At 54.3% G+C, this 15425-nt stretch overlaps 1 protein-coding gene across 1 annotated transcript in view; it reads right to left on the bottom strand.

Annotated features, from left to right (window-relative positions):
* NFATC1 (nuclear factor of activated T cells 1) overlaps positions 1–15425 on the bottom strand; it is a 46439-nt gene that overhangs the window by 10485 nt on the left and 20529 nt on the right. The window contains exons 7-9 of the mRNA XM_049781750.1: positions 13715–13770; positions 13243–13375; positions 9479–9756 (exon numbers count right to left, since the gene is read on the bottom strand). Of these exons, the coding sequence (XP_049637707.1) occupies positions 9479–9756; positions 13243–13375; positions 13715–13770 (467 nt within the window). The remainder of the gene's footprint in view (positions 1–9478; positions 9757–13242; positions 13376–13714; positions 13771–15425) is intronic.

Raw genomic sequence — 15425 nt, forward strand, 5'->3', positions numbered from 1 at the left:
TCTGTCTTCTATGGACAGCGTACATGGAATGCAGCATCTTTTTTCCAATCCAGTCTGAAACCTTTCCCTTTTTATTGGGGTATTTCGTTCACTCGCATGTAATGTGATTTGATAGGGCCTAATGTGCGTTTTCCATCCTGCTATTTTCTTTCCAGGCCTGTGGTTTGTTTTGTTGTAGCTCTGTGCTTTGTCAGGGGCCCTGTGAGTTCGACGTATATTTTCTAGTGTATTGTCTCAATGTTTTCTTCATTTGGTTGTGTGAGGTTACTTTTTCAGCTGTTCTTCTGGAGATCACAACAGGCATCTTTACATTTTAAAGCCGGGGCTGAAGTGATAGTACAGTGAGGAGGGCGATTTGCCATGAAATGTGGCTCCTGGCACCCCACATGATTCCCCTAAGCACCATCAGGAGTGAACCTGGAACGAGCCAGGAGTAAGCCCTGAGCACTGCCGGATGTGGCCCCAAACCCAAATAATAACAACAATGAGAACAACCACCCACATTTAAAAAAATCTATTCCAGAATACACTAGCATCTCTCACATAAAAACCAAGCTCTGATAGTTTTCTCTGAGCCACCTTAAACAAATAACATCTTTTTCTTAAACATACAAATTCCTTAATTGAATCTCTGTGAGATACAATCACAAAGTTGTTCGTGATCAAGTTTCAGCCATACAATGTCCAACACCCTTCACCAGTACACATTTCCTGCTACCAATGTCCCCAGTTTCCCTCCCACTCCCCCTCTGCCCTCTCACTTGTCACTTGCCTGCCTCTGTGAGCAGACGTTTTATGTTCTCTCTCTCTCTCTCTCTCTCTCTCTCTCTCTTCACTTTACACACTGGTTTTCAAATATTGTTACTGAAGGGGTATCATTCTTTTACTTTCCCTCCTCTCAGCATCTAGTTCTTGTCCAGAGGAATCATGTCTAGTTTTCATTGTCATAGTAGACTCTTCTCTGCCCTAACTACACTCCCCACTCTTTGTGGTGAGCTTCCTCCCTTGGACTGTTCCTCCTGGCCCTTGTGTCTAATTGTTGTCATGGACTTTTCTTTTCTTTGGTTTTTGGGTCACACCTGGCATTGCTTAGGGGTTACTCCTGGCTCTATGCTCAGAAATCGCTTCTGGCAGGCTCAGGGGACCATATGGGATTCTGGGATTCGAACCACCATCCTTCTGCATGAAAGGCAAATGCCTTACCTCCATGCTATCTCTCCAGCCCCTCATTCTTAACTAAGAATTTTCAAACAAGTTCGTGCTGCCTTTTTCATCTGTTTTTGTGTCTTAGCTCACACCCAGGACTGCTTGGAGTAAAGGGATGAGGAGGGCAACTACATGCTGTCCTGTCCTATTTGTACTATCTGTGTGTGGCTGACCAGAGCAGTGTCCCATTTTCTCACGTGACATTGAGTCACATCAACCTGGCTTCTGTGTGGCCTGTGCCAGGCCAACTGCTACTATTCTCTGTGCCTGTTCATGATGAATGGCGGTCATGACCTTTCATTTTGGCTTTGGGGCCACACCTGAAACGTGGCCAGGAATTATCCCTGGTGGTCTCAGAGGACCATATGGGGTAGTGGGAATTGAATCTAGATAGTAAAAGGCAAGTGTTCTATCCCTGTACTATTGCTGTGGCCCCAACTTTTGCTAGATTTTTACTTCTTTCTGAACAGTTGTTTTTCCTCCATCTTTTTACATATACACCTATCTGTCCCTGGCTCCATCGCCAGCCACACTTCTGCTCCTGGCTCCATCCCCCCACCCCCTCAGCTCTGTCTCCTGGCTCCATCACCCACCACACTTCTGCTGCAGCTTCATTGCCCACCAAACTTCTACCCCCAGCTCTATTGCCTACCACACTTCTACCCTGGTGCCATCACCCACCATATTTCTATCCCCATCACCCACTACACTTCTGCCCTGGCTCCATTCACTGGCTGCTTTCTGCTTCAGATTGCCAAGAAGTCAGCTGGCAACTCATTGAGGAATCCACATGACTTTTTGGCACTGACAGACCAGGTGGTTTCTCTTCCTCATTATACAAACTGAGGGCTGGTCTCTTTTGCTACTTTCTCCATTCTCTCTTTGCTCCTCTCTGAAGTTTGGCATTGTTGTCTCTAAGTGTGAGTCTTTCTTTGCATATATCCTGCATGAGAGTCCTTAGTCTTTGTGGGTTTGCTATCACATTCGGGTAGATTTAGGTCGTAATTTTTTCTGCATTTTTCTGCCTCTAGCTTCTCTTCTCACTGCATGTGTTTGTGTATCTTATATACACACATCTGTCCTTTCATTGTAACTTCGTGGTTTAGGTGGCATTAATGCTCATGAGCTGCACGTACATGATTACCTCATCCATTTCCACCAGCATCGTTTCCCTTCCACAACCCCACATGTTTGTTTCTATTGTTATCTTTTCTTTCTATTCCACTGCCTGCATCATCTCTTCAAATGAAGTTTGCCGCCACCATGTTTGATCTATTGGAGGTGGTCCAGTCGGTTTCATGAATCTTCATTTCAGTTATTGTTCTTGTAGCTCTGGAATTTCTACTTGACTCTCAGGAGCCCGTTTTCTCCACCACCATGTTTCCCACTTGCTGACACACAATGCCTCATTTCCTCAGGGTTTCCTCTGACCCCTGGGCCAACCTGCTGTAACTGTGCCAGGCCTGTTTCCAGAGCCAATACCTGGCCTGTCAAGGGCACTAACTTGTGTTGTAGGCCGTCCTTTCAGACTTCCCTGCATGTCACATACATGTCTGACATTCTAGACCTTGTGCTGAAGCCACATGGCCTGAGACTCCAGTGGGACCTGGCACTACTTCTGCGCTCTTTCCCCACTGGCTGTGGCTTGTTTGATTAGCTCAGGCTAATTCTGTATTCTGTATTTTCTGCAGAGTGTGGTCACTCATTTCTCAGTTCCCCTTTTTAACAACTACACCTGTCTTCCTAGTGGTCGCTCACTTCAGGTTAGCACAGCTAAAGGCCTGTGATCCTCAGTTGAGCACTTCCAGTAAATGCCTCGAGCCTTCAGGAGTCCCATGTACACGAGGGGAGTGTGTGGGAGTGCGTGGCAGGGCCATCTCTGTTGGGTCTGTGTGTGATCATGAGGCAGAGCCCTGTATGTCAGGATTTGCATGTGTATGATCATGGGGCAAGGCCCTGTTTGTCCTGTCAGGATGTGTGACCATGGGGCATGGGGCAGGAGGTTGTGTTTGAGTGTGTGTGTGTGTGTGTGAGAGTGAGAGAGAGAGAGAAAGAGAGAGGGAGAGAGAGGGAGGGAGAGAGAGAGAAAGAAAGAGAGAGAGAATAGTTTTCAAGGCCACCAGGAATAACTGTTGGATCCCTCTCCCTAGGTCTGGCACATGCCATCATCTCATTTCTGGAACATGCGATGTTTTTGGACACGTGTGTCTAAACATTTTTTAGACACATTTTAGACACGTGTGTGGTCCCCAAGTATCTGTGAGCAGTCTGTGAGGCCTGCTGTGAGCAGTCTCATCTGTGGCTTCAGGCATGCCCTGGGTGGTCTGGCAGGAGCTTCTGCATAGAAGGTACTGACACAGGCTGAATCTTGGCACTCTAGAGAGCCTGTCCGAGAAGCGTCCCTGCTGGGTGGACAGGGTAGCCGTAGGAATTGAACATGATGACCAGTTTCCTAGGAGAAACTTTCAGCATGATTTGCCCCTTGCTGACTCTCAGGCTGATGATCTTGTGATTTTTGCTGCTGGGGTGGAGCTGACCCCCAGGTGCATCTCCCTATCCTATGAAATCCCACCTTGCTTCCAGTCTTCTCTGAGGCACCCTAGTCATTTCAGGGGTTCTAAGAAAGACAGAGCTGTGGCCTTGTGGCTCACAACTCTACCTGCATCCCAACCTGGGAAGACCAGAGTCCCCTGAGATGAGGGAGAGGTGTTGTCTAGAACCTGGCCCTCTGACCAGCTCACACTGCAGTCTGCCCAAATGCCCATGATCACTCTGATCCTGCTCAATGGGACTATGGCTCCAGGGACACATGCAAACCAAGGTTCCATGAACACATATGTAAACTACGGCTCCAGAGAACATGTGTACGAACCACAGCTCCAGAGGACACATGCGAAAGCCACAGCTCCATGAATACATATGTGAACCACAGCTCCAGGGGACATACTTGTGAATCATGGATCTGAGAGGGGCGTGTGTGTCACAGCTCTGGGACACACATGCATGAATCTCTCTGGAACATGTGTGGAGTTGCTATCTCAGGAGACAAATATGTGAATGACCATTTGGGGGGAACACACAAATACAGATCATGACTTGGGGGACTTCATGAATCTTCATTTCAGTTATTGTTCTTGTAGCTCTGGAATTTCTACTTGACTCTCAGGAGCTCGTTTTCTCCACCACCATGTTTCATCATGGTGAAAGTCATTATGACTTCAGGAAGAAGCAGGGTGGGCTCAGGATGGTGCCCAGGGCTCTCTCTTGTGACAGTGTCAGGGTGGCAGGTAGTGGTTCTGCCAGCTCAGGGTGGGTCACTACAGTCCCATGACCCACATGCATCTCTGCCTACCTGGTGGACACGAGGGTGAGGGACTAATGGCTCCTGAGGAAGCACATCAAGAAACTGCACCAGAGGTCACTCCAGAGGACCTGTAGGGTCATGGGAGGAAGGAACACTCTCCCGAGTCCTTCCCAATCTGCTCTCTTCCCAAACACAGGCCAAACTCCAAGGCTCTCAAACTAGCCCACCTTGGTATATGGGTACCAAGACTCCCTGGTGCCTTCACTGACACATGGCTCTGGGCACATGTGCAGAGCAGGCCGGCAGACAGAAAATGAGTGTGGAACTAAGAAGGTATGACTATAAGTTAAGGTCGAAGGTCCCTGCTGACCCTGAGCCTTACCTCCAGGCTTGCTTGTCTGTGAGACACTTGGGCCAATGACAATCATGCACTCTGTTTTAACACCAGTCCCCTCGCTAACCACTGACCATGCTGACACTGACTTCGCACTCTGACCGAACACTAAGCCCCTTCAGTGACTGCTGACCACACTGTCACTGAGCACCAGTTCCCTAGCTGACCACTGGCCACACACTATCACACCATCAGTTTCCTTGCTGACTGCTGGCCACACCGACCAGCTATGTAAGATTGTGTGTGAAATCACTCACTTTCCCCTTTGATTTTACTTGTCCTAAGGCCCCTAGCACAAAACACACATGTACAATGCCAGCTTTTGGCTCTCCATACTCTAAACTTTCTCTCCCTCAGGTGGAGCATCTGTGACACTCATCTAGGGTTAATGCCCCTGGACCAGAGCTGAAGTAATAATAGTAATAACAGAAGGGCCGGGACACATTAAGTGCCCCCAGTGAGCATCCACACTGGGCCCCAGAACATGCCTGCACCTCCCAACACCTCCACATTGGGGCCACACACACCTCCCCTCAGGGCCCTTCCTTCCCTGGGAGACTGCAGTCCAGCCCACACTCAGGCTCACTCTGGCCGTGGGAGGCCACTCAGCCTTGTCTGCACAGCTGCTCATGCTGGTGCCGTTCTGGGACACTCAGCCCTCATGTAGGCCTCTGCCCTCAGTAGGCATGGGAAGTCAGTCACAGCTACCTTCCCTGGTCAAGGGCCTGCAGCTGGACATGGAAGGGCCTAGAGGGCTCAGCATGTAGGATCTCATTTTGCATCCACATCTTGGGACCCTTCTCTGTCTGAAAGTCATCTGTGGCAGACAGCTCCTGGCCTTCTAGTGCAGTGCCCGTCTGTCCAGGGCAGCTCCTCATCTGTTCTGGGCAGTGCCTATCTGTCCCAATTGGCTCCTTGCTCATGTTCCTGCGGAGGTTCCTCGTGTGTCCCGGGGCAGTTCCTCATGTGTCCAGTGCAGGTTTCTTGTGTTCTGGGGCAGTTCCTCATGTGTCCGGTGGAGGTTCCTCATGTGTCCTTGGGAAGTTCTTCACGTGTGCCGGGGAAGTTCCTCATGTGTCCTGTCGAGGTTCCTCATGTTCTGGGGCAGTTCCCCATGTATCCATAGGCAGTTCTTCCTGTGCCCTGCGGATGTTCTTCATGTTTCCCGGGAAAGTTCTTATGTGTCCAGTGGAGGCTCCTCATGTGTTCTGGGGCAGTTCCTCATGTGTCCTGTGGAGGTTCCTCATGTGTCCTGGGAAAGTTCCACATGTGTTCTGTGGAGGTTTCTCATGTTTCCTGGGGCAGTTCCTCATGTGTCCCGGGAAGTTCCTCATGTGTCCTGTCGAGGTTCCTTGTATGTCCTTGGGAAGTTCTTCATGTGTGCCGGGGCAGTTCCTCATGTGTCCTGTCGAGGTTCCTTGTGTTCTGGGGCAGTTCCTCATGTGTCCTGTGGAGGTTGCTCATGTGTCCAGTGGAGGTTCCTCATGTGTCCTGGGAAAGTTCCACATGTGTCCTGCAGAGGTTTCTCATGTTTCCTGGGGCAGTTCCTCATGTGTCCCGGGAAGTTCCTCATGTGTCCTGTCGAGGTTCCTCGTGTTCTGGGGCAGCTCCCCATGTATCCATAGGCAGTTCTTCCTGTGCCCTGCGGATGTTCTTCATGTTTCCCGGGAAAGTTCTTATGTGTCCAGTGGAGGCTCCTCATGTGTTCTGGGGCAGTTCCTCATGTGTCCTGTGGAGGTTCCTCATGTGTCCTGGGAAAGTTCCACATGTGTTCTGTGGAGGTTTCTCATGTTTCCTGGGGCAGTTCCTCATGTGTCCCAGGAAGTTCCTCATGTGTCCTGTCGAGGTTCCTTGTATGTCCTTGGGAAGTTCTTCATGTGTGCCGGGGCAGTTCCTCATGTGTCCTGTCGAGGTTCCTTGTGTTCTGGGGCAGTTCCTCATGTGTCCTGTGGAGGTTGCTCATGTGTCCAGTGGAGGTTCCTCATGTGTCCTGTGGAGGTTGCTCATGTGTCCAGTGGAGGTTCCTCATGTGTCCTGGGAAAGTTCCACATGTGTCCTGCAGAGGTTTCTCATGTTTCCTGGGGCAGTTCCTCATGTGTCCCGGGAAGTTCCTCATGTGTCCTGTCGAGGTTCCTCGTGTTCTGGGGCAGCTCCCCATGTATCCACAGGCAGTTCCTTCTGGTCCCGGGGCAGTGCCTCGTGCTTCCTGCGGAGGTTCCTCCTCTGTCTGGGGCAGCTCCTGATCGACTCTGAGCTGCAGCCCAGGTCCCATGGCTCCCGCTGGCTCCGTGCACAGACGCCTGAGATCGCTGTGGGGACGGGAAGCCTCGCCTGGCGCGCTGCCACATGAGTCAGACTTTCCATGAGCAAAGCCTTTGTTCTCCCGAGTGGGAGCATGGCCAGAGGCTGGAGGAATTTGCAGCCCAGACTCAGCAGAGCGGTGCTGGCCGCCTGGCCCACCTGCTTGTTGCTCTAATGACACGGAGGCTTCTGGAAACCCGGGAGTGAGCCAGGAGGGACTGAAAGGGCTGATTGTGGTGAGGCCGCTGGAAGTGGGGGTGAGCAGGGGTGGGGCCATCCGGGCCACACAGGCCCCACATGGGGGAAGGCAGGAGGACCCGCCCGTTTCAGAGCCTCCCACAAACCTTTCACAACATCTAGAAACCTTCCCGCAAATGTATCAAAATGGAACCTACCCTCACACCTAAACAAGGCTGTGTGCTATAGAATGGGCTAGTGACATTGCTCTGTGTGTGCATGGATGTGTGTGCAAGAAGAGAAAGGGATTATATGTTGTGAGCCATGTGAGTGAGTTCTGAGCCATGTGGAAGTGTGTATAGTAAGAACATGAGTCGCTTGTGTGACAGAGAACATGGGAGCTCAGAGGGGAACATAGGGACTGTGTGTGAGAGAGAGGGAAGTGTAGGAGCACTGAGGGGGATGTGGGCCCAGATCCAAGCCAAGGCCCTTCACTACAGGAGTCCAGTTGACATACTGAGCCATTCATCCTACTTCTTCTCTCTGGGACCAACCTCAGAAGGGGCTGTGAAGGCCTGTGGCCACATTAATGGCCAAGTCCTACAGGAATTCAGATGCACAGCATGAAGTGCTGAGTGTCCACACAGCCAGGGGACGGAAGAAGCTGTAGGCCAAGGCCAAGGCCAGCGGGGCAAGTCCAGGACGCACAGACACTCACAGTTTCTCACCCCACACACACTTCAGGGCTCCCTGCCTGGTCCCCTCACCAGCGCTGACCCAAAGTGACAGGAAAGGTGATCGGCTGCCTTTCAGTTAGAGCCAAGGTGGGGTCATCAGAACAGAAAACCAGTCCTAGTATCTACGCAGAGCCTCCAATGTGGCCTCTGGGCAATGCACACAGACCACTTGCTGTGCCCTAGCTCCTGTGGTCAGCCCCACTGGCTGAATGAGTACGGGCCTCAGCCCAACACAGAGGTCGTCCGCATACTCTGGAACCTTCCTTGGCCCATGACCTGAAATCTCATGTGCTGCTGTTACTATCTAGACTTGGTGTCTCAACAGAAAATAGGTCCAGGCCATGCCTCCCCATCTGGAGGACAGCACCCATGGGAGGCAGAGACGGAGCCACACAGAGAGGATGGGCTTTCAGTGGCAGAAGCCGAGGCAACTATCTTCCACCTCATGACAGGACCTGATGTCCAGGCTGAGCCTGAGGCCGGGATGGGCCCCACACATGCCCCCATGGTTTCTAGACCCTGAGCAGGCCGCTGGGCCCCACCTGTCCCTCTGGTCCTGACCTCAGTGCTCAGGGCTGAGAAATGGGCTGTGAAACCCTCCCAGAGGACCCCAAGGACCCGAGTTCCTGCTGGAGGTGTTGGACACCTGCCCAGGCCTGTGTGTCCTCTGGGAGGGGGGACAGCACCAGGACCCTCACCCCAAGTCTCTGTTCAGGTGGCACGACACTGACAATGAGCACAGTGGCAAAGCCAGGTTCCATGGGGCCACAGGAGCCAGCAGGACAGGCGTGGGGGGTGCCAGCCGGCCACCTGGCATAGGCAGTGCCATGGTTAGGGCTAGGGGATCATAGAGGACAGGTCCTCAATGCCCCTCACTGCCCTGACTCTCACCTGGGCACAACTGGCTATACGTTGAGTGTCGACGAGCCCCAGCCCTATTTGGTCCTCCAGGAGAACACAAGGCCGGCCCGCAGGGACCCTCCTAGCGCCGTTGAAGGCCCGTCTCTCAGAGGCGCCCGGAAAGCAGCCGTGGGGGCCACATCACTGCCCAGAGGTGCCGTGCTGGGCTGGCCGCCACCTGCCCCCGTGGCTCGGGCACTCACCGTCGTCCAGGTCCAGCTGGTCCAGCTCTTGCGGCTCATGCTTGACCGCCAGGGCCACGGCAACCAGGCTAGGGTCACCGTCCTGGCTCACCTCGGGCAGCGGCGGGGGCCCGGCGGCAGGAGATGCGCTTGGCGGGGCCTTCGGCGGGCCAGCGGGGCTGCAGGGCTGCAAATAGGCGAGCGCGTGGGTGATGGACGGGAGCCCGGCAGGCGGGCGCGCACAGCCGCAGTCTGGCCGCGGCTCGGCGTCACTCACCTGGGGCTGTAGGGATCCAGGGTGCAGCTGGGGAGCGGTGGGTGGAGGGCTGCCCAGCTGGCAGGGGCCAAGCCCTGCTGAGCCCTTGAAGGAGGCCCAGGGCAGAGGATGGAGCTTTGGGCTGGCGCTGGGCGGTGGGGACATCAGGGTGGGAAATCCGGCCACCAGGCAGGAGGGTGGCTCAGGCAGGGTCATTTGTGGGCTCAGGCCTTGGCTCACTGGCCCGCAGGTCAGACTGGGCTCGTAGTCATCGGTGGGCTCTGTTTTGATGGAGGGCACTGCGGGAAGTACAAGGGGAGTGAGTGGGGTCCAGGTGGGTGCCCCAAGCCCCACCCAGCTACTGCCATGCATCTTCCTGAGCCCATGCAAGGAAAGGGCAAGACCTGCCTGCCTGTCCCACAGCTGCTTCCAATACCGGGAGGTTGTTTCATGTCTATTTGGTCCATGGACCTGAAAGTCCCTTCGAACGCGGCACACACACACACACACACATACACACACACACACACACACACACACACACACACACACACACACACACACACACACACACGGGAAGCCCAGGGTTTGTGGAGAACAAATGTTTCCGTGCAGCCTCGAAGGCGTCTGGGTAGTGCTGGCTGAGACAGATGAGACAAGAGGGAGGTCCCCACTGGGACCCACAGCCCATAGGCAGCTCCTGGGACAGAAGCCAGGCTTCAGAATCAGGCTGGCCTGGACCATCCTCAGGGTTTGAGAGGTGGATGGACAGGTGGCCCAGGCAGGGTTCCACAGGGAAGCCAAGGCCCAGCCCACTATGGCCCCGTCCTGGGTCCGGGCCTCCTCTTTTTCCTGCCTCTTCTACCACCAGAGATAGTTCAGTGCACCAGGACCCCACTGCCTCATAGGACTCTGCCTCATGCATATGCACACGCACAAATGTTCTCTGGGAACATGTGCGTGCACAAACACACATGTGCTTGTCTGTGCATGTGTGAGCATGTCTATGTGCAGAGACACATTGCTTGATGGTGTATTTGTTTTACACATGTGTGGGCCTGTATACACACATGATGTTTGCATGTTTGTGTACATGATGTCTCATATACTCTGTGTCTGTGCATTTTAAGCACATACTTTTACACATGTGTTTTTGTGTCACACGTTTACAGGTGCACACTCTTGTGTGTGTAGGCTTTATGTTTGTGCACACAGAGTCGGATCCCTTATGGATTGGCCACATCCCTCTGGGAGCTCTCTAAGCACAGCCTAGTCCATGTGTCCATGTGTTTCCACTTGCCAGATGGGGCTCAGCCTTGTCCTGGAGAAAGAGTATGAGGGGGTCAGGGCATGAGGAGACACAGCAGAGGGTTAAGGTGTGTGCTGACAGAGTGTGTGTGGACAGAGCACAGGTTTTGGTCTTGCTCCTTAGGTTGGAGACCCCACTGGAGGGCCTGCAGGAGATCAGACCTGGGCCAGGGACAGTCTTGGTTCAGGGAGGGCCCACATGGCCATTTCCCATGTCCTGCATCCAGGAACAGAGCAGATGGGCTGACCCTGGTAGCCATCACCCCAAAGCTGACAAGTGAGGGTGAGGAAACAGTGGCCCCTGTCTTTGCATGGCAGAGGCCAGGATTCTGACATGGAAGCCAAGACTGAAGTTGCTAAGTGTCATCCAAGCATCTCTCCTAGCCACAGATCGGCAGCACATGTGTCCGGCCAAGCTGTCAGCACCTGGGGCCCACCTTCCCGCCTGAGTCCAGCTGTTCCTTTCTACATGCCCAGAGTCGTCTCCCCCCTTTCCCCATCTCCTTGCTCTGCCCAAGGTTCATGAGTGCCCCTTGCTTTGCGCCAACCATTCCCTGGCCCTGTTCCATGCTGTCTGTGACCCCTTTGAGGGCCAGGCTGGGCCCTTCAGGAGCAAACCCAGCCATATGGCTGAGATGGTTTCCCATATCCCTCATTAAAGGTCACTGAGGACAGAGGGTCAGTGGGGATGGAGATGGGGGATTAGGTGGGTGGGGATTGGAGCAGCAGCTCCACAGTGGGCAGCCCAAGGGAGCCACATGGAAAATGCCAGCTCAAGGGGCGGCACTACACACAGAAGCTTCAGGAGCCTCTTTGAATCAGTTGAGTGGCAGGAGGGGGTTGGGGGGAACCAGCAAGAATGGGATGGGGGATCTGCAGGGATGGGATGGGGAGATTGACAGGGATGGGGGCAGTACCACGGTTCCACTGAGCCACAAGAGGAAGGACCCTGAATTACGTCTGCATCCTGCATACCACAAGCTCACCCATGACCTATGTGGGGCCAACATGGGGAGATGCAGCCCATAGCCTGTCATAGACTTGCTGAGAATGGTGGTGGGGTTCCCTGAGGCATGATGACACATGGGTGCAGCTGGCACTCAGAGGGCAACCCAACTCCTCGTGGCACCCATACCACAGTGCCACTCCCGGGATCTGGGCGTAGGGACAGCTCTGAATAACAACAGAAAGAAATACCTGAACTTTCGGGCACCAGTGCATGTGGAGATGTGGCACAGGGACATGGGGGTAGTGATGGATATGGGGGTGGGTGGTGAGAAATATGGAGTGTGGATGGGTGTGAGGATTGTGGGGTGTGAGGTGTGGTATTGGATGTGGGGACTTGGTGTTGGATATGGGGACCTGGTGATGGACGTGGGGTGTGAACGGGTGTTGGGAATGTTGGACGTGGGGTGTGGTATTGGATGTGGGGATGTTGTGTTGGAAGGCGGGGGTGTGGCATCAGGGCGTGACATGTCAGCACTGGAGTTGGGGTGCATGGGGGAGGCTGGAACTGGAGAATTCCAAAGGTTCTCTAGGGAGGGGGCTTCTCTATTTTTCTGGATAAACCTGGGGTCTTTGTTAGAACACTCCATGTTTGATCAGTCATGCTTGTTTAATCAGGATAAACGGGTCACATTTTCTTCTTTTTTTTTTTTTTTTGGTTTTTGAGCCACACCCGGCGGTGCTCATGGGTTACTCCTGGCTGTCTGCTCAGAAACAGCTCCTGGCAGGCACGGGGGACCATATGGGACACCGGGATTCGAACCAACCACCTTTGGTCCTGGATCGGCTGCTTGCAAGGCAAACGCCGCTGTGCTATCTCTCCGGACCCAACGGGTCACATTTTCAAGGTGACTTGGTTGTTGGTCCCTGGGAGCTGGCTTGCGCCTTCCTGGAGGATACCAGGGCAATGGACAGTATAGTGTGGCTGTGAGCTGGGGGATGGTCTGCAGACCATCAGACCTCCCAAATGCCCCTACAACTGCAGGGTCCACCCTGATTTTCCCACCATGGCCTCCCCCAGACCTTAATTTTCCCCTATAGCCCTCTGATTTGGTGCCAAAAGCCATAGTGAGGTGACATTCCCTGGTGTCCTTGGCATTTCCTAGAGTCCAGTTAAACTCCCAGCAGGCAAGGTAGCACCCAGGAAGTGCTGCTCTGCCTTGTAGTGGCCGCTTCCTTGGACCACCCATGACCAGGAAGACGGTGTTTGGCACAGGGAGGCAGCTGGGCCAGGCTAGAGGCTTGTTGAGGAGAGAAGCTCTAAGAAGGTCCCCGTCTTCCACAGAGGTCACTCATGGGCCCATGGGACACATATTGCCTGTCCACACAGCCCATCCAAACTGCTCGTCCACACTGTCCATCCACACAATTTGAACATACAGCCCGTTCCCATAGCCTGTCCACACAACCCATTCACATTGGCTGTCCACGCAGCCTGTCCACAAAGCCTGTCCACACAGCCCAGCAGTTACCGTGAGCCGGGAGGTAGGTGAAGGGCTGGTGCTGGCTGCGCTTCCTCTTCCCGTTGCACACGTAGAAGCTGACCTGCACCGGGCTGCTGATCCGAGGGTTGCGGAATGGCGGGACCTCCAGGACCAGTGAGTTCTGGGGGACGGGACTGTCAGCAGATGCAGCCCTCGCCCTTCCTCCTGGCCCAGTGCCCGAGTCCCAGCCTACACCCTGCCCTTCTTCCTGGTGCTTGTGGGAGCCACTTCTACCAATGGGTCGCGGGCAGTCTGCACATCTGGATACTCTCCAGGCCCTGTGAACTCCCAAACCTTTATGTCCCCCAAGTTCTGGACAGCCCTGAGCTCAGAATAGTCTCTGCAGCCCCCCAGTCCTAGACACTCTGTTACCCACCCAGACACATCCTCAGAGACCCCCAGGCCCAGCCAGTCTCCAACACCCACCCCCTTGCCCAGCACGCACCACACCGAAACTCACCCCCTTGCACAGGTCCCGGTCAGTCTTGGCATCCATCTCCCACACATGGTGCCCATCTGGAAGGAAGGGCAGGGCCTGTGCCTGGGCTCACCGCACACCTTCACCCACCAGACTGCCAATGAGCACTCGTAGCAGCCCCCCCTCCCCCCCAATCTCACGAAGCCACAGCAGGGCTGCTGCCCAGGGGCACACCGGGTTCAGGGTATGGGACAAACAGGGACATGCAGTGACATACAGGGACATCAGGGTAAACAGGGCTTTTCTGGGTCTCCACCCCAAATCCCAGGTCAGTCCCTGAAGTGTGGCCCTGGACCCAGCAAAATGGTCTGGAGCCCCTGTTTAGGGGACTTCATCTCTGAGTGGGGCTTGTTTTGGGGGACTCTGATTCTGGGGGGGGGTTCTCATTCTGTGGAGGCCTCATTCTGGGGAACTTCTCTGGAGGGTCTTGTCTGGGGATCCCAGCTCTGGGGGGGGGTCTAAATTTCTGGGGGCCCCAGTTCTGTGGGGATCCCAAAACCTTTCTTGAACAACTTTGCCCCTCTCCCCTCCTGGCCCAGCACAGTCTGAATGGGCCTTTGTGTGGCTTATCAGCCATAGCCGAGGCTCTGAGGAAACTGCCAGCCCGGACTGGAAGGTTCCCAGTCATTAGGGAATTCCCTGAGGCTGAGTCATCGGAAAGGCTTCCCCACCAGCCACACCCCAGCCTCCAACTCCTGACAGCTGGCAGGAGGGGCGCCACGTCGCCTGGCAAAGCTGAGGCCCACAGGGGGGAGCGCCCAGGACCCTATGGGCTTAGCGTGCCCAGTCCCTGTGCCCACCGCAGGACGGGTGACAGTAACAGCCTCCCCCGCCTGGCAGCGTCGCAGTGCCAGTCCAGCCCTGCTGTGCACGTCACAAATCCCGTGGGACAGGCACAGAGCCCGGGCTTGGGTGGGGCCTAGCGATACTCACAGCAGCATGTACACATGCACACATGTAAAAATGCAACACACACATGTGTGCACACATATATACATGTATGTGAGCGCACACAGCACAAAACAGATGTGCTTCCCACACCCAGATTCTCACACTACTATCTCTCTCCCTCTCCCTCTCCCTCTCCCTCTCCCTCTCCTTCACCCTCTCTCTCTCTCTCTCTCTCTCTCTCTCTCTCTCTCTCTCTCTCTCTCTCTCTCTCTCTCTCTCTCTCTCACACACACACACACCAGCTACACATGCCTCCTGCACAAGGCTGTCACACATACACTCATACATCTGCCGCACACATCTCCCTGGGCTGAGAAAGTGCTGTGTGAGTGAGACCCTTCCAGACTTCCTGTGTGGATGCCCATTAGGGCATGGACAAGCTCCAAGCCTTGGAACGGATCTCCAAAGAAGCCCTACAGCCCAACTGGCCCTTCCTTCAGTGAGCCCCTCGGTGTTGGGCAGTGTCCTGTCAGACTCGCTGGTGCAAATCAGTGAAAGGTCTGCATCTAGCTGTGTGGGGGTTTGAGGTCTGGAGTCAGAATTTAGCTATGAATATGGAGGTCTGGAATCAGGATTCAGCTGTGTATATGGAGGTCTGGTGTCAGGATCCAGCTGTGTGGGGGCTTGGGGTCAAGATCTAGCTGTATGGGTGGAATCTGGGGTCTGGATCCAGCTGTGTGAGGGGGATCTAGGATCAGGATTCCAGCTGTGTGTGTGGGTCTGGGGTCTAGATCCAACTGTG

Source organism: Suncus etruscus, chromosome 10 (genome assembly GCF_024139225.1).
Source record: "Suncus etruscus isolate mSunEtr1 chromosome 10, mSunEtr1.pri.cur, whole genome shotgun sequence".
Lineage (NCBI taxonomy): Eukaryota > Metazoa > Chordata > Mammalia > Eulipotyphla > Soricidae > Suncus > Suncus etruscus.